Source organism: Apteryx rowi, unplaced genomic scaffold (genome assembly GCF_003343035.1).
Source record: "Apteryx rowi isolate R43461 unplaced genomic scaffold, aptRow1 scaffold_1050, whole genome shotgun sequence".
Classification (NCBI taxonomy): Eukaryota; Metazoa; Chordata; class Aves; order Apterygiformes; family Apterygidae; genus Apteryx; species Apteryx rowi.
The window spans coordinates 58210-85128 of record NW_020447254.1 but is presented as its reverse complement, the minus strand read 5'-3'; the positions used below and the strand labels follow the sequence as shown (position 1 = coordinate 85128).

General features: G+C 51.7%; 2 protein-coding genes across 6 annotated transcripts in view; both read right to left on the bottom strand.

Annotated features, from left to right (window-relative positions):
- Positions 1-4626, bottom strand: part of NPAS4 (neuronal PAS domain protein 4) — a 4927-nt gene extending 301 nt beyond the window's left edge. The window contains exons 1-8 of the mRNA XM_026068972.1: positions 2808-4626; positions 2029-2195; positions 1781-1917; positions 1485-1590; positions 1077-1323; positions 685-794; positions 118-253; positions 4-36 (exon numbers count right to left, since the gene is read on the bottom strand). Coding sequence (XP_025924757.1) covers positions 4-36; positions 118-253; positions 685-794; positions 1077-1323; positions 1485-1590; positions 1781-1917; positions 2029-2195; positions 2808-2908 — 1037 coding nt within the window. The 5' untranslated portion in view covers positions 2909-4626. The remainder of the gene's footprint in view (positions 1-3; positions 37-117; positions 254-684; positions 795-1076; positions 1324-1484; positions 1591-1780; positions 1918-2028; positions 2196-2807) is intronic.
- Positions 4627-4716: 90 nt separating this feature from the next.
- Positions 4717-20731, bottom strand: KLHDC3 (kelch domain containing 3). 5 transcript variants are annotated; one of them, XM_026068790.1, is made up of 11 exons: positions 20217-20731; positions 17047-17223; positions 14567-14682; positions 13183-13264; positions 12944-13015; positions 12505-12718; positions 12127-12213; positions 10822-10930; positions 5778-5851; positions 5531-5609; positions 4717-5357 (listed from the first exon to the last, which is right to left on the bottom strand). In XM_026068790.1, exons 2-11 carry the CDS (start codon positions 17119-17121, stop codon positions 5291-5293), a joined length of 975 nt encoding a protein of 324 aa, XP_025924575.1. In that variant the 5' UTR covers positions 17122-17223; positions 20217-20731; the 3' UTR covers positions 4717-5290. The 5 variants fall into 5 exon arrangements, with proteins under 5 accessions (XP_025924575.1, XP_025924555.1, XP_025924594.1 ...); XM_026068770.1 differs by lacking the exon at positions 13183-13264 and having other exon boundaries at positions 20217-20727; XM_026068809.1 differs by lacking the exon at positions 17047-17223 and having other exon boundaries at positions 20217-20357.
- Positions 20732-26919: the final 6188 nt, after the last annotated feature.

Sequence of the window (26919 nt, the reverse complement as noted above, 5' to 3'; positions counted from 1 at the left end):
CGCTGATGGGCGCGCAGGTGGGCGGCCTCCTCCTCCCTGCGGCGGACACGGGCGTGAGGGGCGGCCCGGGCGCACCGGTCCCCGCGGCGTGCTCCGGGCTCCCCTCCTGCCGCTCACCTGAGGCTGCGGCTGGTGCAGGCGATGGAGCGGCTCCCGCGGTCCCGCCGCGCTGCCGTGTGGAGCCAGGCCCAGGTCTGGTCAGAGCGGAGCACCCGCAGCACCACGGCTCCCACCGCTGCCCCGGCCCCCAGCGCTGTGGACAAGCAGCTGCATCAGCCCGCGGTGGGCCAGGCTGCCAGTGCAGAGCCCAGTGCTGGCTGCAGGCCCCATGGGCTGCCCCATGGCCACAGTAGGGCCTGTCACCAGCCTGCCGCTCTGACCCCAGCGGGACTGAGTTCATGTCTTGCCCTCTCAGGAAGCGAAGGTTCAGGAAGGCTGATACTGCTTTTTGCACTGTGGCAAAGCAAGGCACCTGTATTTTGTCAAGCCTGGCATCTACCTGTGGCCTTACAGACCCCATATGGACAGCCTGTGGGGCACATAACTCATCCTCTGCATCATCCCCTTCAGGGCAGGGAGCTGCAGAGGGCAGGACCTTGTGTTTGCCCTCCTGGACAGTCAGGTCTCAGGTGTGACCAGACCGTGCCACAGAAACACACACGTGTTCCCAGGCCTTACACTTACCCACGGCACTGTGCTGGGCAGCCGCTAGGTGGGTGTCATCGGGGTGTAGGAGGCTGTACCACGACCGGCCAATCAGCTCCTCCCGACGGTAGCCAAGGTGGTAGATGACACTGGGGGAGAAAATGGGAGTGTGGTCTGAGCGCTCTGCAGGGCACCATGCCAGCAAGAAACAGCTTTTGCACAATGGGGAGAGAACAAATCAACGGGAGTGCGGGAACAGGTCACAAACAAGGGAGGGAAGAAGCTTGGGAAGTGTCTGGGAGAGTCTCACTGCTTGGGCAGGCTCCAGCCTGGGTCCCACACATGGGTGTTGGCCAGCTGTGGTGAAGGGAAGTGCTGCTGGCTGTCCGAGACACGCAGCTGAGAACATGGTGAGAGCAGGTGCCCCTCACCTCTCCGTGACGTCAGCAAACGTCATGTCTAGGGCGTGCACGCTCTGGAAGAGGTTGTCCTGGGAACTGGCATCGCTGTCTGCAGGCAGCTGTGCAACTGGCGTGCAGAAAGCCATGAACGCTGAAGCAGGGGGGGAGGCTGGCCTGTGCAGGGCCACAAAGTGCCCTCTCACAGCCACAGCCCGATTCCCCCCGTGCTGCAGCCGGAAGGCTTTGGATGTGCGCATCTCGCTGACAAACGTGACTTCTGCTGGGAAACAAAACAGCCGGAGCAGGTCAGGGACTCTCCGAGGGGCCTGGCTCCTCTCCCGGCAGGGCCAGCTGACCCCAGCAGGTCCCTGACCACAGCCCCAAGGAGCCAGAGCCCAGAGAGCTCCCTGAGCGCTCTCCTGTTCTCCTCAGCCTTACCGGTTCCTGGCTGCTCCTGAGCGAGGAGGAGCTTCTCTTGCACGGCCTCCCGCGCTGTCCCATCCAGGATGTCAAAGACTGTGTCCCCCTGGGAAAGGAGCTCCACCTGACGAAGAGCATGCCATTAGCGTGGACCTTGCCTATCCCTGGGTGGGCTGTGGGCCAACATGCAGTGAGCTCACAGCCCACTGAAGCAGCAGGAGGTCTTGTAGGGGATGCTTGCTGTGCGTAACGGGCTTGTAATAAAGGCACAGGGACAGGCACAAGGACACGGTGACTGCAGATCTGTGGATTACCGTGGAGAGGCCCAGGACCTGAGCCACGTTCTCAGAGATGTAGGCCAGCTTGCCGTTGGCCAAAAGCACGAGGAAGAACCCCGGCAGCAGGGAGAGCAGCTCCATGCCAAAGGTCGGTCCCGCAGGAGGAGCTGAATCTGTGGGAGAAGCACAGTTGGAAGCACTCACTCTAACAGGGGCAGGAACAGTGCCCCGCATAGAGATGAGCTGGTGCGGCAGTGGGGAATGTGTGGCAGCACCGCAGTTACCTGGAGGGAAGAGATGAGCCCCACGAAGCCGGAGGCATACCAGGGCCATGGTGTTGAGGTAGGAGAGCCGCTCCTTCTCCCGGGAGGAGATAGGCAGCAGGGAGCGCAGTGCCTGCAGCTCCACATTGATCTGGTCCCTACGAGCCTTGGAGGCACTCTTGGTTGACCTGCAAAGCCAGTTGTCTGGGGGAACGTGCCCAGGGAGGGAGAGAGGGGCAGCATCCCCCTATTGCCCTGCTACTGGGAGACTCGCAAGCTCTGGGACACTGGGCTGAGACGTCAGGCCCTCGATTGGCTTGGTGCCCTATGCCAGCTGCCCCCAGCAAAGCAAACCCCTGGGGCCTGTTTTGGAGAACTGTGCCCGGACACTGGTGTGCGTAGTAGCCCAGCTGGTGCCTGGTGACACGTTGCTGTCATGTCCAGTGCCCCCCACACACACTGCAGAGGCCAGGTGAGACAAAAACCTGTGCCTTGGGGATACCCTGAGAAACATGACCAAACCCCACAAGGGTGGACACTGCATCCAGTGCCAGAACGTGAGCCCCAGCCCCTTTGGTCTGTGGGTTGGACTTGTCTCTGTCTTCATTCAGCCTCCTGAAACTTCTCTGCCCTCTCCAAGCTCCTTCGCCTCCTCCCCGCACACCAGTCAGCAGGCCCCAGTGTCCCGAGCTGGCAATAGCCCCTTGCAAGTGCTGCCAGACACCACACGAAGTGGCCCAGGGCTCTCGCTTGCTAGGAGGGGATTGCCGCCCCCGAGTGAGAGGTGGGAGGAAGCTCACCTGAATGGCTTTGAGACACTTGGCGCCTGCCTGGCCCTCCTGGGCAGGCAGCTCGTCTCTGCCTGGAGCGGCCTGTGGCAGTGACTGCAGAAGATGGTCATGGTGCCGACGCAGGGCTGCCTGAAGCTGGCAGAGCGCCTCTTGCCTCCTTCGCCTCTGGCTGCCTCTGAACCCGCTGACCCCGCCGCTGCCGGCTTCCTTTTGTACCCTGCTGGGGCGCAGGGGCCAAGCCTGGCTGCACGGAGGATGGTCACCTCTCGTGACGCAACTCCAAACAGCTCAGGGCTATTTTTAGAAGACAGGCTGCTAAAAATAACCCTCACAGCCGGCTGCAATCTGAGAGGGGAAGCAATAAAAGGAAGCTGGGGTCTTTAAAGCAAACCTGGCCGCTCAGGAGGGGGTGATGATGAGGGCAGCAGGGACCCCGCTGTGGGGCATGCATCTGTCCCGCTTCTGGCCCCCAGCCCAGGATGAGGTCCAGAAGGGGCCAGAGACCTGCAGCATATGCAGGGCCCTGGTGCCCCCAAGCCTGTAGGGCTCTTGGAGGCGAGCGGGATGCCCGTGACCCTCTCTCCAACAAGCCCCCGTGCCTCCTCCCAGAGGACTGGTGACAGCTGTGCACACGCAGAGCCAGGAGCACCTTGGGGAGCGCCCATGCTCAGCACCACACTGCTCAGCACAGTGAGCCCGGGTGACTGCGGGGTGTTTCCTGGCATGCATCACCCCCAGTATCCAACAAGGAGAGTAAACTTAGCACCTTTCGTGTTGGGGAAAAGGAGGCAAAAAGCTCCAGCAGCTCATGGCATGGCTTGGGATCAGTGCCTGCAGCTAGCTGAGCAGGAGCAGAAGCTACCTGCTAATGCGTGGAAAACACCCACCCACTGCCCTCATGAGTAACCTGTGGGTACCGAGGACTGCAAAGGGCCAGCCCAGGCTGGGATGCTCCCCCATGGGCAGCTGTTCCAACAGTGCCCCCCAACTCCCTTCAGGCCTCCAGCCTGTGTTGACACACGTCACTGGCCACAGCCTACAGCGACGTGCTGCTGGCGCATGAAGAACCATCTCCCATAGCATCTGAAGTCAAGCTCTTGCCCTGGGATTTTCGCAGCCCTCATCCTGCTTCAGGCTGCTCTATTGCACCCATGTCAGCCATCACGCACTGGCTGAGGGGCCTGTCTGCCCTTGTAATTCCACGCTGCTGGATGAACCCAGCAGGACTTGACCCCAGCTGCATGCTGATCTTCAGAGCCAGGGAGATGGCCTGGGCCCTTGGCCACGTGCTCCCAGCACACATCCACTGCCATCTCTCAACTGCCCCCATGACTTCAGCATCCTAGTAAATACCCTGGGCACTTCACTAGCCTTCCCTGCGTTGGCTCTGCTTGCATTGCCACCAGAACTCCTCTGCGCATCAGACGCTTCACCTCTGTAGGATGGGGCCCAGGTGCAGCTCAGGAACATGATGCCCAGCAGGACTGCCCCAGATGAGCCACTACCTCCCTCCCTGCAGGGAGTTGCAGGTCATAAGCACCATCTCCCTCCCATGGCACACGTTACTCTTGCACCCACCTCCCCAAGACAGGGCAGTCCAGGAGACACTGACTTTCTCCCTCCCACCCATCCTCACTGCCCACTCTTGCAGGAGGGCAGCCTCATGCCCTGGGTGCTAGTGTGGCCAGGGGCAGAAGGCAGATGTGCTGGGGGCAGCCCTGCAGCCAGCCCAGGCTCACCCAGAGGCCCAGTCTACCCCCTCTCCCACCCCAGCCGGGGCTGCGACTGGCAGCAGCCTGGTGGCTGAAGGCTGCATGGCAGGGCAAGAGCATCTGGCTCAGTCTCATCCACCCAGCCTACCGGTATGGCCACCCCCAGCTGCTCCCCACTAGGACACACAGAGCAGTGTAAACCCACACCTGGCCTCAGTGTTTATAAAACCCTCCCAAGTTGCTGTTTTACACAGGGAGCCAGGCAGAGGAGCCAGCTGGGGCAGGCCTTCACAGTGCAGGGGCTCGGCTCAGTCCAGTGCCAGGAAGCAGGTCAGTGCCGGCCAGGGTAGGCAGGGGAGCCCCCGCTCTCACCAGGCAGCGCAGGAACAGTTCGTAACCCTGGGCTTGGGTCTCAGGCTACGGCCAGTGCCGGGAGTCTGTTCAGGCCCTCAAGAGCGTGGCAGGGAATAGGGGCAGCGCAGCTGCAGTTCTCCAGACAAGGGGAGACAACGTGAGAGGCCCTGGAGCCAGTGCTGAGGACAGGGGTTCACAATCGTGCTGCTGGGGCCAGCCAATTTCTTCCCTGGTGGCCTGCTCTGCCTGCACGTCAGCGCTGCCGGAGGTGTGACAAGGGCAGAGGGAGGCCCGGCGAGGGCAAGGCGAACAGAGCTCACGCATGTTCCTTGCTTGAAGGGGCTAAAAATTCATGCAGGCAGTGGAACAAAAGATCAGTGTGCGGAGGGGTGAGGGTAGGGTGGCAGGCAGAGGGATGAGCCAGCTTCAGCCCTGCGAGGAGACGATGGGGCGGCTGATGGTGCTGTTCGTTGTCATGGCTGTGAGTTCCCATCTGTAACACACCAACGGGACATGCTAAGGGGAAGCGCAAACCAGCTTTGCTGCACCCCAACCCCAGCCGTGCTCCCCAGCCCAGGCTGCCCTGAAGCACACCACCAGGGAGGGCTCCAGGGCCGCAATGTCCCAAGGACAGAGAGCACCCGAGGGTGACTTGTACCCCAGTACCTGATGTCGTGGGGAAGACAAGACTGGTCCAGGCTGTATTGAATCACCGCCAGCTTACACAGCGTCTTTAGACTGGGACCTGTGGAAAGAAGGCACAGTTAGCGGTGGCAATCCTTGTCTAGGCGCTGCGGGGGGACCCAGGCACTGAAAGGCAGGCACCCTGGATCCCCAATGCTTCATCGCGAGGCCTGCTCACAAGCATGCCTCACGGCAGGAGGCGCAACCTGCGCGGGGAGTGCTCACGTACTGAAGTCGAGGATGTAGAGATCCGAGTGATCCATCAGGTCAAATTCATCGCCCATTCCCTCCTCTGGAGACGGGCTGCAGAAGCCAAGCAAAGCTTGTCAGGCAGTGCCGAAACACTCCTACCCCAGTTGCATCCCTGGGGGCTCCCGAGGGCTGTGGAAGTCCACGACTGTCCCTGGCCTACCCATCCCACATCTGGGCCTCTCTGATCCCTCCCGCCCCTCTCCTCCTCCCAACAGCACCCAAAGCCATCGTTGACCCAGCACCCCGCAGTGTAGGCAGGGCTGTGCAGAGCAAGGGGTGCCTGGCTAGCCAGCTCTGGCATTTGGGCAGAAACACACACCTTCTCCGCCCCAAGCCACAGCAGGGAATGGGGGCGCCATCTCCATCTCATGCAAGCCTCCGATGATTCCAGCTGCAAGCTTCTCTCTCAGCTCAGAACTGCCTCTGTTGCTTTCCTGCCCTTCAAGCACACTTCCCACTCTGCAGGGAACATCCCTCTTCCCAGCTTGCACCTTTGCCGGCCTCCAGCTTGTTTCACACTCCTTCCCCAGGTACCTCCTGAATTGCTCTCCACCAGCTGAGCAGCCCTGAGGCCTCCCCTAGGCCTGCAGGACCCAACCCTCTGGGCATGAGGAGGGTGCTGGCAAACACTCCCTTTCCCCAGGCTGAAGCATGAGCAGCTACCAGCGCTGGGGCTTGTTTCCAGAAAGAGCGCAGGTGCAGGGCTCTATTTGCTCAGCGATTTCAGCAGATCTGACCCTCCAAAGAGCTGCCTCTGCTCCCCTCAGAGAGGCAAAGCCGAGTCCTAGGGCCCCAGTAGGAGGACTCTGAGCAGGCTGGAACAGGGACACTGCAGCTGCTCCTGAGTGCAGCTATGCTTGCACAAGCATCTAGTCAAACATCCTGCTCCATGTGCAATAAACAGGGCCCATTGGCTGCCCCATGGCAGCCAGCATCGGACACTGGCATCACAAGACAGTCCGGAGCTGTGCTGGCGTCCACAGTGAAACAGGTGGGATAAGCTGGGGCCACAGAAGGCCTCTCTGCGAGGCTCTCTGCAGTTGTGCTGCAGGGACAGAGGGCAGGGGAGCCACGGCCTGTCTCCAGAGATGTTGGCAGCACCAACGAGTAGCCATCGGCCATCCAAGCTTGCGGTCCCCCAAGAAGCAATGAAAGCAGCCACATGCTGCAGGCAACACTGCTCTGCTCTCCCTGCCCACCTCAGCTCTAGCTTCCCAAGGCTGTGCAACATTCACAGGCTGCCACATGCAGCACATTATTTGTGAGTAATGCCATGGAGACCTGTGAGCTCACTTCTCCTGTCTGCAAGCTCTTGGGAGCACTGATGCTGCTGGGGACAGAGCCAGCAAACACTGCCACACTGCTCCAGCACCACAGTGGGCTGGAACGTGATAAGCCAAGCACCTTTCTCTGGGGACTGTATGGAAGGTGCTTTCCAGAAGCTCAACATTTTCTGCAGAAGAGTGAAGGCTGCAGCTGACAATTAGCATCCACTGAGGTCTCCTCCTGGTTCAGCAGCAGCTCTTTCCCTCTTTGTCTGTGCTAGCTGCACATACCCATTGCGTTAACACAAACTCTCTAGCAAAAGCCCACAGGTTAGCAGCCTGCGGCCAGGAGAATGTCCTATTTTATTAACTTGTGTTCCTCCAATTATGGCAGCAACTAGACTGCTTTTGGGTTCTGCTACACGAGTTGGAAGGCCTGTGCCAAGTCCAACAGCGCAGTGTTCGAATCAAAGCGATTCTGTCCAGCCACACAGCATTCATCACTCCAATTTTCACATGGTTAAGATCTACTGCAATTATTTCAGCTTGGCCATTGAGATATTGTGAGAGAAATGTGGAGAAAGCAGCTAGGAAGCATCCATGTGGCAGTGCAAGAGCAGACATTCTCAGCCTGACTGCAGGCTCCAGCCACAGCTCCCTGGTTGCACCAACATGCCATGCTGCAATGGAGACGGCTGTTTGAGGAGACTAACTGAGCGAGTGTCAGGTCCTGATCTGCATGACTGTCACTCTAAGCCAGTCCCAATTTGCTGATGCTCCCATCTGATGCTGGTCCTGGGATGCCAGAGGGGAGCGGTCATTTCAGGCATTCCTAGGGAACAAGGCAGCCTCATCTCTAAGGTCCCTTGCCCTTGCAGTTTTGGGGAGGGGCAGTCAAAGCCACACAGGAGCCTGGTCACTGCCTCCCCCAGCACAGGCAGACAAGCTTGTGCTGGAACAGCAGTGCTTGGTCCAAGGGAAAGCTTTCCTGTGGCTGACACTTGTTTGGAGAGTTTGACAGAAAGGAAAGGCATTTAGAGTCCCACTTCACGCTGCAACAAGGAAGTTTAGTATGTCTTTACTGCTTAGCTGGGAGCTTGTGCTGCGACGTCTCACCCCAGTGTCACTTGCTTCCCAAGCTTCACATCTCACCAGAACATGAGATAGTACCACCCCTTCCCCAGTTCTCGTAATGCCAGTTCAAACCATGGGGCACAGCCCACTGCTGGCAGAAAAGGCCTGTTGCAGATGGATCCAATTTGCTTGAATACAGGCGAGAGCCCTTTTAATTCTACCTTGTGGGCTCACCATGCCCCAACCTAATCTTCTCACATCCACGTCACAGTCCCTATGGTATCCTTTATCTTTCGAAGGGAAGCCAGCAGGCACCACATCTGCAGTGTTATCACCAAACCACAAGCAGCTAGGGAAAGCCTGGAGTTCAAGACCAGGAAAGCTGCAGCTCCCAAGACAGCAGGGTGCTGGGCACCCCTTTGCTAGCCAGAGCCCAGCAAAATTGCCCATTCCAGCTCAGCAGCAGCTCAAAAGTGCTGGTAAAGGATCTTGGGCCCTGCACCGAGCACCCAGTGAGAGCCCCTGCCCCCCCACCAGAGCCAGGCATTTCTAAGCATTATCAGGTAATGCAAAACCTCAGGCCAAACCTGGATCAAAATGTGCTCAGCTAAATTCTGTTTTACCGTACTCCATTTCCCCATGGTTCTTCCTTGGGGAGGATCTCTGCACACTGAAGTACTGGTGGGTTTTAGAGAAAAAGAGGACATAGCTAATGGGAGCACTGAGCTTAGGACTACATGATTTCCTGGTCACTTAAGACAGGACATAAGTGACAAGATTGCTGCTAGCCCCCCTCAATTAGAGGGACCACAGATGGGGCAAAAAAGAGTGGGCTCTAGGCAGGAATACAAAAGAAATTAAGCATTTGAATGCTACCCTGCAAAAGCACCTCCGAACAGGCAGTCTACTCTGTATACAAATCCTATAGGAGAGGGCAGGATACAAGAGGGTTTTGCCTGTCCTTCCCCCAGAGCAATTGCCTAGTGAGCTGCGCCTGCTGGCAAGCAATCCTGCCAAATCCCCTGCGCTGCGATCTCTCCCCGCCTCCGGGCCGGGCCAGGGGAACGCAGGTCAGGAGGCAGACCACAGGGAGTTCTCCATTTCAATGACTTCCTGGAAAATTTCTTATCTTGCCAGGCAGCTCCAGAACACACCTGATAACCATTACAGGAAGCGAGCACAGCCCCCAACTCCCACCTCCCCCTTCCCCAGCCTGCAAGACTCTCCCTGAAGTCCAAGCAGGCTACCTTTCTGGCTGCCAGCAGCTCTTCCTATCCCAAGCTGGTGCTGAACTGCCATACATGAGAGTTGAGCCTGGACATTAAAGAGCATGATGAATCCTGAAGCATTTGGGGGGAGCAGATGCTGCAAACACTGCTGTGTTGCCTGGCAGAGGCAGACAGCACTCCAGAAAGCTGTCCTTGAATTTCCGTTGTTTGTTAGCATTTCTTAGGGGTGCCTAGGTTTAGTATCAGGGCTCAGTTGCTGCTGTAACAAAGTCAGCACCATCTACCAAGGACTGCAGCATCCAAGAGCATCCAGAGCTGCTGTCAAGTCCTACCAAGCCTTCTACTGTACAGAGCAACACACAATATCTGTTGAGGAGACTGGATAAACTCTGCACCTCTGAGTACCTCACCCATGCGCTAAGCGCTCCCTCACACCCACACAAGCCTTCTACTATTGCACTTCCCTCCCAGTACTCCTTTGGCTTGAAGGCCCTTCATCCCATCATCCACTGGTGTGGGCAGTCCATCAGTTGGACCTCTGCCATGCCCTGTCTTGTCCTCTCTCCCCTGCCTGCCTTCAGAGAGGTCCCTAAAAAGCCACCACCAGGGTCCCAGGGAAAGCCCCCACAAAGCTTTCCGAGCCATTTGGAGGCCTGAAAGCATTTCAGATGTTTACACGAGGCAGATGCCAGCAAAAAGACCTGTGTTCCAGAACTGTAATGCGTCATTCCAGACAGAGCAGAGAGCGTGTGCTGGTGATGGGCCCCTTCCTTTCTTTTAGCAGCTGTTAAGGCTCTTGGCAACATCCAGCTGTCCTGCATCCTGACAGTATCACTTCCAGTGTTTGACAGCTAAATCCTTAACACCAGGTCTCCTTTGTGAATGAAAACCTCACTAAGGAAAGCTGGAACAGAAGGGAACGCCACCTTGGTACATGTAAGGGCTCCTTAAACAGCTCCCAGCTGACACCCCTCTGCAGCTTGGTAGACATATTTGCCAGCAAAAGAAGAGAAATGCTGGTGGGAGAAGCCGAGGCAGCACACAATGGAGGTAAATCAATCTGAGGTCTGCTGCAGCAGAGCAGACTGTCCTTCTGATAGCAGGATGTTGCTTCCCCTCTGCCCCTCCAGATCTCTTTCACAGAGAGCTTGGCCACCGAATTGCACAACCCCTCCTGAACAGGATGTTACACACTTCTGCCCCTACTTGTTGTAAAAGAAGGTTTGTCACCAGGTGCTTTACAAACTAATGGGACATCTTCAGTCTTCCAGTTTTTCCAGAGGAATCCTGATCTATGTCATTTCTGCTGGATACTTGTAAGGTGGAGACACAGCTGCCACATGGCTCTAAAGTGAAGCTGACTATAGTACAAGACATAGCACGGAGAGAAACTGAACCGAAGGGCAGGGAAAACCCTCTTACAGAACCACCCCACAGGCCTCACACAACTCACCTGGTGCCTCCAAAGAGAATGATTTTGTCCCCCACTCTGCAGCAGCACTGCCGGCGTCGAGGACACGGGCCTTTCCCCTTGGGCTCAATCTTCCTCCAAGAAAAAGAAACTAAGGGGGGAAAAAAATGCACCAGCTTCTCATAAGAGCCTGACTGAGACCCAGGTATAGGCAGGTTATGGATTTAAACAAAGCACATAAAAAAAACAGAGGCTCACTGCCCTACAGCCACCAGCTAGCCAACATCCACCTTCCCTGTCTGCTGCCTCTTTTTGCTGCAGAGGCAGAACAATACAGTTCTACAGGGTTGTTCCCAAAATGTCACACCAGATGCCAGGCACAGCCCTCGGAGCTCTGCCAGCTGCGACAGGAGCAGCAAGTTCTCCCCTTTGTCTGCTGCAACATGCCTAGGCTTTTCGCTTACAGCACCTGAGCGCCAGGCAGCTGGTGCAGGGAGCCGTACAGGGGGTGAAGCTCCAGGAGCAGGCCAGCAGGCTCCTTTCCTGGCACCCTAGTGTGGCCCAGCTCTGCAGGGAGATCCAGGGATCCAGCTCCATCTGTTGGCAGCCACAGAAAACGCAGAGCATCCACGCCTTGGGGGAGTATGGGAAGTTGAATAAGGTGGAGAAGATACCAAGTTTTTGTCCTTGCCACTCTCCATGGCAAGGACACAGAGGGGTGATTAACTGAAATCTCCAGGAGCTCAGTCACCAGCCCACAGATCAGCTGGGGGAACAGCAAATTGGCTGCTCTCAGATAAACCACCTAACACTTTTACAAGATTTCATTATACAAAGCAGTTAGCAAACAAATCATTTTCACAGACTGCCAAAAGTACCCGAGTATGGGGGGACCCCAAACAGCTCACTGATATTCAGGGCATCAGCTCAAGAACCACCATTTCTGCTGCACAGTTTGACCTTCTGGTACCAAGACAGCGTGGCATGGGGATGCTGCAGCTCAAATTGAATGGTTTCTGCAACTGTGGTCTCTGCGGTCCCCTAGCCCCATTCCTTCCCCGTACCTTCTTTTCTGTTAACACTTCTGCATATTTAAGAATGAGACCACTTTTTTATTAGGGGCATCTTTCAGCAATACTTCCTTTTCTGCTTTCTGACTGAGATTTGGAGACAGCATGAGGAGGAACAGGGGGGTCTCAAGCACTGCAGCAAGTTCCTGTCAACGCTGTCAGAAGAGCCATTTCTCCCAAACAGGCTCCTAAGCCCTTGGGGGATACACGCATCTGAGCACTTACACACTTGAGAGCCTCAAGCACTATCACTACAGCAAGTTAAAAGTGTAAGTACCTGGATTGAATTTCCAGAGATCGTGGAAGTGTCTGTTCAGGCGCGCATTGTAGCCACCAAATACATACAGCTCCCCATTGTAGCTGACTGTGGGGAGCAAGCATAGACATCAGTGTGCCACCCAGTGTAGAGCCCAGCTGATCCCTGTTCCAACATCAAATGTAAAGCAAAGGGGTGCTGGTTATCTCCCTTAGTTTACATTACCTTCACATGCAGGACGAGGTGCAAGGCTTTGCAAGAGACAGCAGCTTTCCACACACCCAGGCTCTGCACATTCTTTGCCATCCCACACCTCCACCCAGCAGGCCAGACACCCCTTCTGCTGTGGCGAGGGAATTCCCTTCCACTGTCCACCTTCCTCAGCAGCTCCGTACTCACAGGCTGAATGGCTCCGCCGGCCTTCAGGGAGCACTGGAGTTGGAGGAGAGTCCAGCCAGGAGTTTGTTTCTGTGTCAAATACTTTAATGCGGTTGCAGTAGATCTCATTGTTGGAATGAAATGGCCCAAACCGATCAGCTCTGCCACCAAACACATACATCTTTGTTCCAATTATGGTAGCCGAATGGAAGTCTCTCCAACGAGCTGGTGTACCCTGCAAAAACAGATTAAAATAGAACAAGAGAAAGCAGGCAGATTACCCAGGGAGAGGACACATCTCGGTGAGGAATTTAGGGTGGCTGCCTGATCTTGGAGAACTTCTCCTCCTGCAGATCACAGCCATACAAGACAACCTGTGAGACAATGGTGGGCAGCTATCCCAGAGGGTGGCAGAGACAAGACTTCCCCCACAAATCAGAGTGAGAAAACAGACACTGACCTTGGCAGAGATTAAGGTCCACATCATGTTTGTGGTGTCCAATTTATGGATGTCATTAGAAAAGCAGTCGGCCTGGAAGAACAGCAGTGCAGCCTGGTCACCAAGGGACTGGGCAGCCTGGTCACCCCTGGCCCCAGGAAAGGATGCTCCCCTAGAGACCTGGAGCATCCCTTTGGAGACAGCACTTCCAAAGAGATGGGGTGCTAGCTCCAAAATGTCAGGGTAAGCAGCATACTCACCACCTCACAAGAGGGAGGTGAAGGCCATTTCTCCTCAAAGCTGTCCCTTCTCTCTCTGTGGCCTTCCAATTTATTTGATAGCCTTGGTCGTAACAAGCGAGTGAGTCCTACATGCAACACGTGCATTCCCAGCAGTACCTGACCCCATTCCATGCAGTGACATAAGGGAGCTCTGTAACCGGACAGTCACAATTGACTCTGCTAAGGCCACACAATGAGAGGTAGAAGGGAGCTGAAATTATTTCTAGGAAGCTAATTATATAGGAGTAAATACACTTGGGGTTCTGAGGATCCCATAAAACTCATCTGCTGCTAGCAGTATGGAAGGGGCTGCACTCACACAGACTGTACAGCCTTCTGCTCCTCCAGGTGGAGGAGATAGCACCAAGATGGCTACAGGCTTGTTTGGTCTTGGTTAAGAAACAAACCACATTTGTACCGGTGCTGTAATCAAGATTACGAATTTGGCACTGTTATACTGCTTGGAAGAAGGGGAATAGTCCAGGGTCTGCCATAACAGAGCTCCAGCTTCCTTCCAGATAGACAGAAATGAATTTGCACAGCTTTTGTGGAGCCTGGTGATAGGTTGAAATTATATTTACCCACTTGTTAAGATCAGAGCGTAAGGATTTGCTCCAAGGAGTGTTAAACACACTGATGGCTAGTGCAGGATGACCTTCAGCTCAAAGTACTCTTATGTGGGAGAACAAGTAAGCATTTGCTGGAGGGGCTCAGCAAGATGTGAGAATAGGTACAGAACACAGGGAACATGCACCAGATTAGGACCAAACCTCAGAGCAACACTGCAGACATTGGAAAAGGATTTTTCTGGCTCATTTCTCAGCCACATTAAAATAAATATAGATATATCAATGTATTTATTATATAAATATATACTTACATATTTTATACTTATTATAATTATATTTATTTATATATTTATCTTTATTTAAATTTGGCTGGGAATTGATCCAGAAAATATATAATATTTATATAAAAATCTAGAACAGCAAAGTACAACTGCTTTTAACTCCTGAATCTCTCAGGCAGATACAGAAAGCATCCTCCAACCTGCTCGGTGGCACACTTGCCAAGACATGGGCAAACATCTTTTGCTTCTAAGAGTAAAATATATTGGTTTTGGAAAAAAAAACCCACAACCAAAACAATAAAACCACCAGCCTTTGTAGACCTACTTTCTCAACTATCTTCTCCACAAAACCAGGAGCCTAACCTGGATAACTTATGGCATAACTTTGCCAAGTTATAAAATGAAAGCAACTATAAATGCAAGCATACCCTCTTACCCTGTCTCTACTGTGTCCTGGGTAGGAACACCCTCTTTCCCAGGGATCTCCAAATAACTGTCACAGAGACTACTCACCAGCTGCTCGTAGCCTCCGAAGATAAACATGCTCTTTGCCAGGACACAAGCTGAGTGCCCATCTCTCGCTCCTGGGACCATTCCAGACACCTTTGGTGTGAACCATTTGTGCGTGTCTAAAACAAAACAGGAGGCAATGCTAAGAAAACACAATAGATGTGGGGATGGAGTAGCTCTTTACTACCATTCTTCAGGGGCAAGGAAAATGCTATTTCTGAGACAGAAAGTCCTCTTCTCCTTCATACAGAGCACATGCTTCTCCAGGCAGAGAGACTGCAAGCTTCTTCAAGCAAGGCCACCCATCTGGGCCTCCTCAGAGGGGGCACAGTGACAGAGGACCTCAGTCCCAGGGCAAGACTGCTGACTCTGCCAAACCCCACAATAAACTCAAGTTTTAAGTGTGACTAGCACAGCACTGCTTGAGCAATGTTATTTGTATTGAATCTCTTGCAAAGCTTACTAGCGAGTCACTTATCGACTCTGCATTTACAGTTTCAATTACAATGAAGCAACGATGCCAAATGGCCCAAGTGATCTCACAGCTTGGAGATGCTAGCTAGCTGATGGAGAAAAACAGTGCTCTAAGGCCTAGCCTGAGGTCATTTAGCCGCTCACGTCAACAGAGCTACTGTGCACATCCTCAACTCTGCAGTTCAGCTCTCCCTATCTTATCTGCTCCTCTTGTTACATTTTCATCCCTTCTTCAAGGGGAGCCTTCCCTGCTCTCCACCCTTCACCATTCCGACTTGCCTGCCCCTCAGGCACTGCTCCCCATGTGTCTACCTAACTAGCCAGATTCATCCCCTTACCCTACATGCTCCAGCGATTGGCTTGATTTAGGGGAGGACTTTAAATCCAGCCAGAGTTGTTCTCCATGCAGGGCAACATGGAACTAAGCCAGCGACTCACTGCCAAGCACAAAAAGGCACCTGTCCCAGAAGCCCACAGAGAGGCACAGATAAGCCTTGAGACAGCAGGAGACATTTCCCCCCCCACTCCATAAATGCAGCCAAGAGCAGTGCTTATTTCAGGAAGTGGCAAAATTGGAGCCAAAGCAACATTCTCCGGGAGAGGATAACTTCTCTGAATTGGCCTTTGGCCACAGTTATCCGCCTAAGCCCCAGCTGGAACTGCACAAAGGGGCTTGCAAGGTCAACAAAATCCCTGGGCAGCCTGCAAGCAAGAAAGCTGTGATGGCTATTGAGTTCCCATTCTTCACAGGGCTGCTTCCAAGCCCAGTCACACGGTAGCAGCAAGAGCTCAGCCAAGTGCAACGTGTCAAATTAGAGATGGAAAAGACCTCAACTTGTGATCAGCACCTCCATCCCCAGAGGACAAAGATGCCCTCAGCCAGGACTTTAGAGCCAGGCCTTGATCATGACGAAGCTCATACAACTGAGCTTCCATTACAGTCAGAGGACTACCAGTCTTACTTTCCAGGACTGGCAGGGGACAACCACAGTGTGTACAGACAGCTGCACAGGGTTTGGACCAGGACTGAAGTCTGGCTTTTCAGTTAATTTTCACTTAATGCTAAAGTGCTTGAGTTGGCAGGGACATCAGGCAGCTCCCACTGCAAGGCCTTTGGGTACACAGAGATTTACGGGTGGCTTCCCAGCTGCATGTGTCCGTGGGGGAAAAAGAAAAATCCAAACAATTGACTGCGCCCAAAGAGCAGCTCCCAAGCAGCGAGATCTTTCCTGACAAGGAAAGTAACATGTAGCCAAGCACCAGAACAAGCACTTCTCCTGTAAGCCCAGCAAGCCTGCTCCTGGCCAGTATTTAGGTTGGACTTGCCTCCAGAATCCAGACGTAACCCTCCCTCCCCCTTTCACAACACTCCTGTCTACCCAGTTCCTGTTCTCCCCAGATGTTCCAACAGCACAATGAAGAAGCCAACAGAAAGGCTCAAGGAGTTATCTTTCAGGTTTATCTAACTTGGCTCATGCTTGCCTTTGTTTTTCCATCCTGTCCCTGACTGCTTCTGTATTTTATTTCTCACTCTGCTTCATTCTTACAGATAGAAGGGCCACCCTGGAGAAGACCCACGGTCCTCAAGAGCTCCATCCCCTTCTTGCTGCAACCTTCAGCCACAGTTAAGGAACAGCGTATCACAGAGAGGGATAGCTTCAGTTGTAGTTACTATCAGAGAGAGCACACAAAGCCAACAGAAAAATTAAAAGCCATTTGACTATGACACAAGTTCAGTCATTTCTGTTCAAAGGCTTTTACAGAGTCAGGTGTCCAGACACACTGATCACCCTGTTCCTCTTTCAAACCTGCTGAACCAGCTAGAGACACCATGCCTCCATGTTCTTGATAACACACTGATTCCTCACCTGCCCCATTTGCTCCAGACTACCACTTTGCATAGACACTGAGTGACAGGACAGCAAGCTGGAGAGCAGTGCAGTGGAGCAGAGAGAGATGGTCTCATCAAGAGCAGTTGGGACAAGGAAGGGCAAGAAATTGGAACTTACTGACATCAAAGGCATAGAGCACGTTGCAGGCTCCCTCAGTGTCGTTGCGACCACCCCATATGTAGATGGTGTCATCTATGAGCACTGCTGAGTGCCCATACCTCATATAGGGCACCTCTCTCACATGGTCTTGGCTGTTTGTCCACACTGGAGGCAGCTTGATCCAGCGCAGAGACACTGAAATCAGAAGTTCAAGCCCATGTCAAATGTCAGCCTGCTACATGTGCTCATAGGTAACAATCCATTCTGGACAAGTGAGTGTTCACAAAAGCAGAAAGCTTCTTTCCTCCACAACAAGGTACAGAAGAAGACTAAGCACACAAAGGTGTGCATGACCCTGAATAGCAGGTAGCTAAGAAATATGGAAGCATAACTTTCCACAAGTCCACTGTCACAGAGGAGACTAGAAGAAGCACCTGAGGAGTGAAGGACTGGATTGAAACGTCTTCATTTTTTCATCAACTACATTGAAGAGACTTCCACTCTGGCTCATCCCAGAGAGTAGGTTGGAGGGTACACCACATTCAATCAAAAAAAAAAAAAAAAAGCTATCCAAAAGTGAAAGAAAAGCACAGAGGTGATAATGAATGCAGAAACTAGTTTAAGCTAGTGACATTTCTGAAAAACAGACCAAAGATAGACAAACAGGCAGCCCAGGAGCAGTTCACTGCAGCAGGCAAGGGAACACATTCGGTGGTATCATTCAGATTTGCAGCAACATTCCAAGTAAAGCAAGACGGCAGCATCGCAGGAACAAGGGTTTGTTTGTTTCTTCTTTTTTAAAAAACTTTAGACCCTTGCCCTCACCCACACCTTCAGTGTTACATCTCTCTGCTAACCTTGTGTTACTAATAGGAGTTTCTTGTGATTAGAGGTTCTACTTCCTGGGAGCCTGTATGTCATTTTCAGTAGTAGCTGGAGCAGTCAACATGTATTACAGGGTTTAATGACAGCGCAAGAGTTGCAGAAAGTATTACATGGCCATTACATAACAGCACCCAGACACAATCCTTTGGGCATGCATACTGCTTCCAGTTTTGTTTTCAACCAGGAGATAACAAAAAATACAACAGAAAACAATTAGGCTGCAGTTCCCCTGAAATACCAAAACAGCAAAAGGGAAAGGATCAGGCATTTTAAAAGGTGAGTGTCCATCTCAGAGGCAGGAAGGGCACCGAGGAAGCACAGCCACGCTAAAGTCAAGCTAGACAGCATGTTACCTACCTATAACACAGTCATGCTCTTTGGATCATCAAAGATGGCATCTTGGCTTTGGCACTGAAACCTGACAGCGCTAGCTGAGTAAGGGTTTGGGAAGCCAGTGTGACTGGAGCCCCATCCCTCCCAAGCAGTGGCTTCAGCATTATGACCCTTTAACATTTGGGAGTGGTAAGAAGGGAGGAAGATGCAAGAGCATTCCTTTGGGCACACTAATTACGCTTTCACCATAAGAGCTGTGCTCTACTGGCACGTCTTACAAGCTACGTTGTTCAACAGTCTGGTCTGTGAGAACCCAGTCTCTCTGCCTATAGCTAAATATCTTCGTTCATGAGATCCTGAGTGTTGCTCCCCTCTGCACCGTGAGCTGATCATCTCAAAGGCTGTGTGTAAACCAACCACCTTATCCACTATTGCACAAGTAGCTGTCTTCTCCAAAAGTCAGACTTAAAGCAGTGAACTCACTACATACTACAGACAAAGTAATTTTATCTGCATCCCACCTGAGTGCTAGTGAGTGTTTAGGCATGAAAAATTTAAGTCTGAAAAACTAGTTACTGGTTCTCTGCTTTTGTCCTGCCTCAAGTTCATCTTCTCATCTGTTCAGCTGGACCCATCCAAGCGCCAGTGCAGTTTTTCAGCCACCTGCCTAATTACAGGGAAGTGCTCCATGGACAGATGACTCCAACTGGTTCCTGACACACTGGTTACCCTACAAGAATAACTCCAGTTCCAGTTGCTTCGCTGAGCCACACTGTGAATCTTCACAATATCTAGTGGCTAGCTGCTACCAAAAGTGGAAGGCCTCCATCCTAACCACATGGTTCTGCCACTTCCACTATGCTAGCAGCAGTTATCAGCTGCCACCACAGTGAAACAGCTCAGGAATTTAAACCTGAAGACTTAACTTGGCATATTGGCAGTTCAATGTTACAGGGAAGAGCCAGCCAGGTTTTGAGCCAGCAACGTGCCCTTGTGGCCAAGAAGGCCAATGGTATTCTGGGGTACATTATTAGGTCAAGGGAGGTGATCCTTCTCCTCCACTCAGCCCTGGTGAGGCCACATCTGGAGTACTGTGTCCAGTTCTGGGCTCCCCAGTACAAGAGAGACATAGAACTACTGGAGAGAGTCCAGCGGAGGGCTACAAAGATGATTAGAGGACTGGAGCATCTCCCCTATGAGGAAAGGCTGAGAGAGCTGGGCCTGTTCAGCCTGGGGAAGAGAAGACTGAGAGGGGATCTTATCAATGTATACAAATATCTGAAGGGAGGGTGTCAAGAGGATGGGGCCAGACTCTTGTCAGTGGTGCCCAGCGACAGGACAAGAGGCAACAGGCACAAACTGAAACACAGACAGTTCCATCTGAACATGAGGAAAAACTTCTTCATTGTGAGGGTGACAGAGCACTGGAACAGGTTGCCCAGAGAGGTTGTGAAGTCTCCTTCTCTGGAGATATTCAAAACCCACCTGGACGCAATCCTGTGCAACGTGCTCTAGGTGACCCTGCTTGAGCAGGGGGGTTGGACTAGATGATCTCCAGAGGTCCCTTCCAACCTCAACCATTCTGTGATTCCATGAAGCTGAGCATGGTCACACTGCAAACTGGACAGGGGAATTGATTCAACTAAACATAGCCTCTCTTTGCAGTCTTGAGCCAGTATTCACTGAGAAAAGGGATGAAACAAGCTGCTGACTATATAGTTGCTTCTGGTGAGTCTTTCCCATAGCAGTTTCCTGAACTACAGCCCCTCTGTGCCCTGCTCCTGAAGCTGAAAATACAGGGCTGCACAAGGGAAGAGGCTCCCACTGACATGGATAAGTGTTTTGGAAATTAGAGTCAGACATGCAACAGAGCATAACATCTTGCTGTTCAGCAGTGGTGGACAAGAAAAGCTGCTAACTGAGCCCAGAGAGCCATTCCCTCATGCACCAAAAGGACGTAGCACTCTTACCTGCATTAAAAACATGGATGTCAATCTGCCGTAGAGTCTCATAGTCTTCTCCAGAGCAATAGCCGCCGAAGGAATACACCTTGTGCCCAACGGCCACAGCGGCGTGGTTCACCCTCCGGGGCCCGCCTTCCAAGTGCACTGCCCACCGTAGCATTCCTCCCCACGAGCCCGCCGGCCTTCAGGACCCCCAGCGCCACAGCGTCATGCTTCTCGGGCCACCACCATGCTGCACAGACGTCACCTGGCTCTGTAACAAAGACACACACTAAAATAACACCATCCACCTTGCAGGTCTTCCTACCATGAATGCCAGCTACAAAGGTCGTGTTGCTATATCCTCACTCATCTACTTCCCCACCGCAGAAGGCTTTACTCTCCATTGGGGAAAGGAATACAAAGAAGGTATTGTAACCCAAACAAGGCTAGGACTACTTGATATGAAGGTGCACTACAATACCAGCATTCGGACTCATTGGTTTGAGCACTAGGGTCCAGCTTAAATAAACATGAGAGAACAGAAACCCCCTGGTCTGGGGAGAAAGCTCTTCAACAAGGATCAGAATAATTCCTCTTTCTCCCAAAGCAAATTCAGGCATAACAATGAATATTTTGTAATATATTAACTGAGTTTAGAAACAGATAAACTTCATGCTTCAAACGGATGGCTTAGGCCAGCTCTTGGAGAAGTTACCACTGCTGATTTTTGTGGAGGTGCTCCTTTGGATCTAAGGGTCTGGAGCACAGTCCTGCTCAGACACCTCTGAAAAAGCAGGTCAGTCTAAGTCTTTAACAGTTTTCCCCCAGATGAAAAACAGCCACTAAAAGAGAAGTCAATGTTTCAGCCAGCCTAAAGAAAATTCCCTCTTTAATTGCTTGGTTCTAGTGCCTTGGAAGACATAGCTAATCATCCAATTTTCAAAACCATTCAAGGGCTTCCAAACCATAACAGTCAGTTCTCAGTGAAGAACAAATCTAAACCTGTCAGTATGCTTTCTGCAGATGTTAAGGTTGACAGGGAAGTTAAGAAATTTGCGGATGCTTTAGAATGACAACTAAAAGATACTTCCCTACATGCTTTCTCAAGTCCTTTTCCATTTGGAAAGTACTAAGTTTTTGCAAGGCAAACTTTCCTCCTTTCTAAAGTTTCTGAAGTAGCTGGAGAGCAGCTAGCACACCAGGAAGGAGGGGCAGTACCATGCTGCGCTGCTCCACGTGGAGTCACAGACAAATGCTGCAGAGTAGTCAGGCTTGCCACAGCCCTCCGGCCAAGCAAGACCACAGCTCGCAACCTAGGCGACTGTACAACCCCTTACCAGACTGAGCACTGCATGCTTTCTGGCCCACCCATACACCCCCTCTCCACCCCCAACTCTACAGCTGGGGAACAGAGCTGGAGGGAAGTCTGAGCAGAAAGCATTGCATGGTCACATCAAACTTTTCTCCAGCAGAGCACAGGAACAGCCCCACTTTGCTATAGGGGATACTTCTCTGTACATCTAGAACCACCCCAAACTTCAGCTCTAGCAGTTCTCTTTTTTTAATTTTTTTAAATTTTTTTATTTTATTTTATTTTTTAAGTCAGACAGCAGCTCTTGTAGAAGTCCTCCCTAAAGCTACAAAATAGACGAGCTTCCATGGAGACCAAAGTCACCTTTTAGGCTGTTTTGAAAGTTTCACATATTGTCATTGAAGTTCGTTTCTTGCCTCAATCATGAGTTATCAATTGAAAAAAAAACAAAACAAAAAAACCCCCACAACTTTCCACAAAATCACTTCATTGTTAAGTGATTTTGTAAGAGACCCTTCAAGTAACTTAAGTGGACTTACTAGCGCAGTGTCAATATTTTCAACACCCTTAAAATGGAGTCTGATCCTGGAAGATTAAAAGCATGAATTTAACATTGTTAATGAGTTTTCTGCTTGGTTCTTCCAGGGGTAAAAGAGTGTAATAGCATGTTTGGGCAGTCAGACATTTTATGAAGCTTGCCTTTATGCCAGAAAGGCTAGGAAAACTCTTCTTCACTCCTGGGAGTTCATTTGGAGATGTTTGCCCAAGGAATATGTTATTATCAGCTCAGGAGGTTCTTCCTTTCACTTAATATATTGTTACCAGCAAGAGTTGGCTTCCCCGTCTGAACAGTTTCATAATTAAGATTAGTCACATGAATGCAGGAAATTAAGGCTATACATCCTAAGAAGTTAACCTGGTCAACTGAGACTCAAGCTCAAGCTCCTGTTTGTTACACTGTAGGAAACAATGTTTATGCTGTAGTAACAATGTCACAATGTTGTTTGCTACAATTATATTCTTACACAAGGCCTAACTTACTCCAAAAGCTTTTTCCAGAGATGACCAACCTTAAAGCAAAACAGTTTTATAGACACCTGAGGTGGTGGTGGGGATGATCATGTTATTTAGGTTAGTGACTACACGTCAAATATATCACCTTCATAATAAACAGGAAGATTAATCAGGATACTTTTTTACTGTGATTCAACAGACCCAGGGTATGCCTAAAAACTCATCTGCTTTATAAGAAAATAAAATAATCAGAAGTCAGACATATGAAATGATCTTTACAGGATCATATATTAAAGAACAAAACACAAGATTAAACCAGCTGCCATGAAAATTTTCTTTTTTCAAACCCCTGTGCTCTTCTCTAGGAACTGCATTTCCACTAAGAGCAGTTTTATAAAAACATCTAGACTCCATTTGCTGCTTCTGCCACGGGCCACAACCCTACCCTGAAATTGTCACTATGCCATCCTGCCTTTGCCAAGTGCCTGGGACACTTGTCCTTCCCTTCTCAGTCATGCCCAGGTTCACCTCTTCTCCTCTTTGCCCACCCAACAGTCACGTTCCCACCAAGACCCTCCACTCCTCCTCTGCATCCGGCTTTCTGTGTCTTTCGGCTCACCCAGCCTCAGCCTCTCCCCTACACTGTCTTTTCTGAAATCATTCTTTAGAGCCACCTCCTGTCCCAAACTCACTTTTTTTCTCCTGCGATTCCACAGGAATTTATGAATTACTCCACACTACCTGCAAGCATGAGTTAAACAAGTTGTTGGGGAAAACTGTTTACTTCCTGCCCTACAACCCCACATGTAGTCAAACTCCATTTCAGGAATTTGAGTCCCAATATTAATACATAGGATCTAAATGAGGACATAAATATGCCCTTTTCCAACCTCTTTTCCATGAAGACTTCCTAACAGGAGGCACCGATACACCTCCCGTAAGCCAGCGGGGCCTTAGAGTCCTTCAGCTTTAAAGATTACCCAGGGAACAGCCTGCAGATGGGGGGGAACAGTAAAACCAATATCAAACAATTTTCCCTAACTGTATTACATTAAGTTTTGCAAAACACATCCTGTGATTTCTCACTTCAGTCTCTGGCAACAGGGATCGAGGCTATAAAATGCAGAAGCATTGATGAGAGAAATTGCATTAGAGAACCAAAGAGGGTCTCAGCTGCAGGAGGCAATAAGCCTCACAGCTGAGGTGAGCCAGGTGCTTCTGCACCCCCCTGCACCACAAACCAAAGGAAAGCGGAGCTGACATTTGAGATGGATCAAAGGAAGCGCTTTCACAGAATAGAGAGATTAAGCTTGAATCATTTAAGTCACAGAAGCTCTCGCTACTGCCAAGAGCTGGCAGGATAAGATGATGACAGCTATCCTTTACAGGGATTCTCGCAGAGCCCGAGCTTCTCATACTTCCCTTTACTGAACCCTGCTTAGCGCACCCCTCCGTGTGCAAGCACACGCACATGGAGCTGCATCTCCTTCAGAGCAGCTCTCACGCTGGTTAAAGGTCCAAGGAATCTGCTGGGACCCACCGAGCCTGTCCAGCTGGAACTGCATCCCAAAGCCCCCACAAACTATGGCAACATGCCTGCAGGGAGGCAGAGCAGCTCCATCAAAATAAGCACAGGTTTCTTACAGGATGGGAAGCGAGGTTTTTCTAGACTAAACAGAACCAAAGAAACCACAGTCATGCACATTCTGTTAATTGGGCCTTCCCTCTCTCGCCATCAGTCAGGAATCTCCGGCTTTCCCCCCGCCATTCTGAGCAAGGAGAAGAGGTGGCAACGCATCAAGCATGCTCGCCGTGCACAGGCGCGCAGGGCTCACGCGCAGAGCACACGGGCTTCTGCTTGAGCCACCGCTGGCTTTCACTGAGGCGCTTATTGCCTCTTCATGTCTCCAAATACTAACAGCTCTTCTCATTTCATTTTGCAGTCGGGTGGACAGCAACCACACGATATTCACACTCTCCCTTTCCCCAGTTTAATATGCACCTGCCCTGCACAGAACACAGAGACATTTGGGTTGAAACCCTGTAGGTCCTGTCACTAGTTGCCAGCAGTAAGAACATTTCGAAAAGCAGGTTACACCTCACCTACCATTGCAGAGTCCTTCCTTTGAAGTGCCTGATGCTGACCTTGGCTGGAAATTAAGTGGGCACAGCAATGAGTTGTTTCTGTGCCACTAAGCACAGGGAGGTCAAACCAAAAGTGCTCAAAACAACCTGCTACGGTCTCACGGAAACACATGAAGCCCTCCATCTACTGTACACGGTATTACAAGGTCAGGTACAGGCTTTCTGGGCAAGTAGTGCAACGACAGCCATGCCATGACCACCGACTGGCTCTGTTGACACTGTCAACTGCACTACTGCAGTCAGACACAGCACTTAACCACAAGCAGAAGCTTCCCAGCCTGTGAGCAGAGAAACAACCATGGACGTCCTTCAACATTTCCCTTGTTCTTCATCAATGCTGACACCCAGCAAAAGGAATGCAGCAATTCGGCCAGGACATTTCATTGCTAAGCAAGAGAGGACAACCGGATTTTAAGACAGCTCTATGTTCTTTGAATACAACACCTACAAAGAACTTCCCAAATCTCTGGCTCTAATGTTGCTTGAAGCTGCAGATAATGTCCAGAACAACCCTCATTCAAACTGTCCCAGCTGGCACCTCACAAGAGTCTACCAATACAGCATACAGGCACCTAAAAACCACCAAAAAACTCATTCAATAATTTTCCACAAGAATACCTTCCAAATCTGTTGTGGTCACTGGAGCAAAGTGGCATAGATGAAAAAAAGAGTAGTTAGGGTTTTTCCAGTCAGAGATCTCTTTTTTTTTTAGCTGTTCTGCCTATTTGCTTTAGACTTTCTATTTTCAAGCCTTACAATTAACTACAAAAACATTTCAAAATAGGAGGCTATCGACAAGCTTCAAGTACTGTAGCCAGACCACAGCCTTCGAACAAAATGTATATTCTTGAACTCACTTCTTTGTGCAAGGAGTTCACTGGGCTGGCTAGCTCTTCTACACCCAGAAAAAAAACTTCAGCCGTTTCTAAAAGCTATTGGGATTAGCCTTGCTACAGAGACTTCAGCCAATTCCCAGAGCAGGATAGAGAAACCCCACAGGAAGCAGCCAGGATTTTCCAAGGCTGTGTCTTTGTCACCCCCGGAATGACTGCACCACCCCAAGCGCAGCAGCCTTCGGCCTCTGTAAAAGCTGTACAGGAGAGCAAGTCCCTACCGTGTGGCTGCCTCAGTCCTCTGTCTCCCAAAAGGTGCCAGCCACAAGGTTTAGTAACACTTAAAATAGCCCAGCCAGCTCACAGCAGTCCATATAGACAGTTCTATTTCAAGCACATCCAACTTACTGTTAGCGATAGCATGAGAACAACACGATTTCTTCGCTCATGCTTGACATTTATCTGATGCTTTGGCTATTTATGCTAAGGCAGGATGAAATTGCAAGCTTGCACATTCAGTAGCTGGGGCACTCGCAATGTAATTTCAGCACCAGGACAACTAGACTGTGCTAGAACAGCCACTGAGCTTGTTAACACAGACAGGTCTCATTTTAGACACTGGGAATCTCAAACGCTCGAGCAGAAATTTATCTCTATGTCCCCACCTGCAGATAGCAGCATGGCCTCCACTCGGTTATTTTTGCCAGAAGCCGAGCACAGATTTTGCACCTAACTGAACAGCCTTCTCCCCTGCCTCACCTTGTCTCCCAAACTCGGCTGCTGTTTCCCTATGAAGCATACCAAAGCTATCCTGTGCCTCAGCCTCTCTCTCCTGCCAAGGATTTTCCCCAGCTTCTGGTTACTGTCAAGCTGATCCAGCAACGCTGAAGGCAGCCCCGAGAAGGGAGCCCGCCGAGGAAAGCCAGGGGAGCAGCCAGCATGATGTCCCTTGCCGTACGCGAGGCACCACCGCTTTCTCCTCGCATCGCACCGACCACAGGACCCTCCAGGCAGAGCATTTCTCGGCCGGTTGCAACTCCCAGGCACGCTCACAGCCCTCACCGATGCCAGCCTCGGCTGTGCCTCGTGGGGGCCAGAAAGGGAACAGGCTGGAAGTTAAAAACCTATCAGTTTTGCCAAGCCTCGATGAAAACGTAACTCGAGAAAACACACACGCAAGTGCGGGAAGGCACCCGGGCATTGCACGCCAAGGTCTTTAGGGTGGGTCACACTGAGGGGCAGGCGAGCCCCAGCGCGGGGACCCCCGTCCCCACGCGCGGGCCTCGGCCAGCCCCACGGGGAGGAGGGGGACGCGCCCCGGCTGCCCCCGGGCAGGCCCCGGGCGGCCACCCCTCGCCTCCGCCGCTGCCCCCGCACCGGCGGCCGAGGCCTCTCCCGCCCCAGGGCCGGAGGGGGAGCAGCG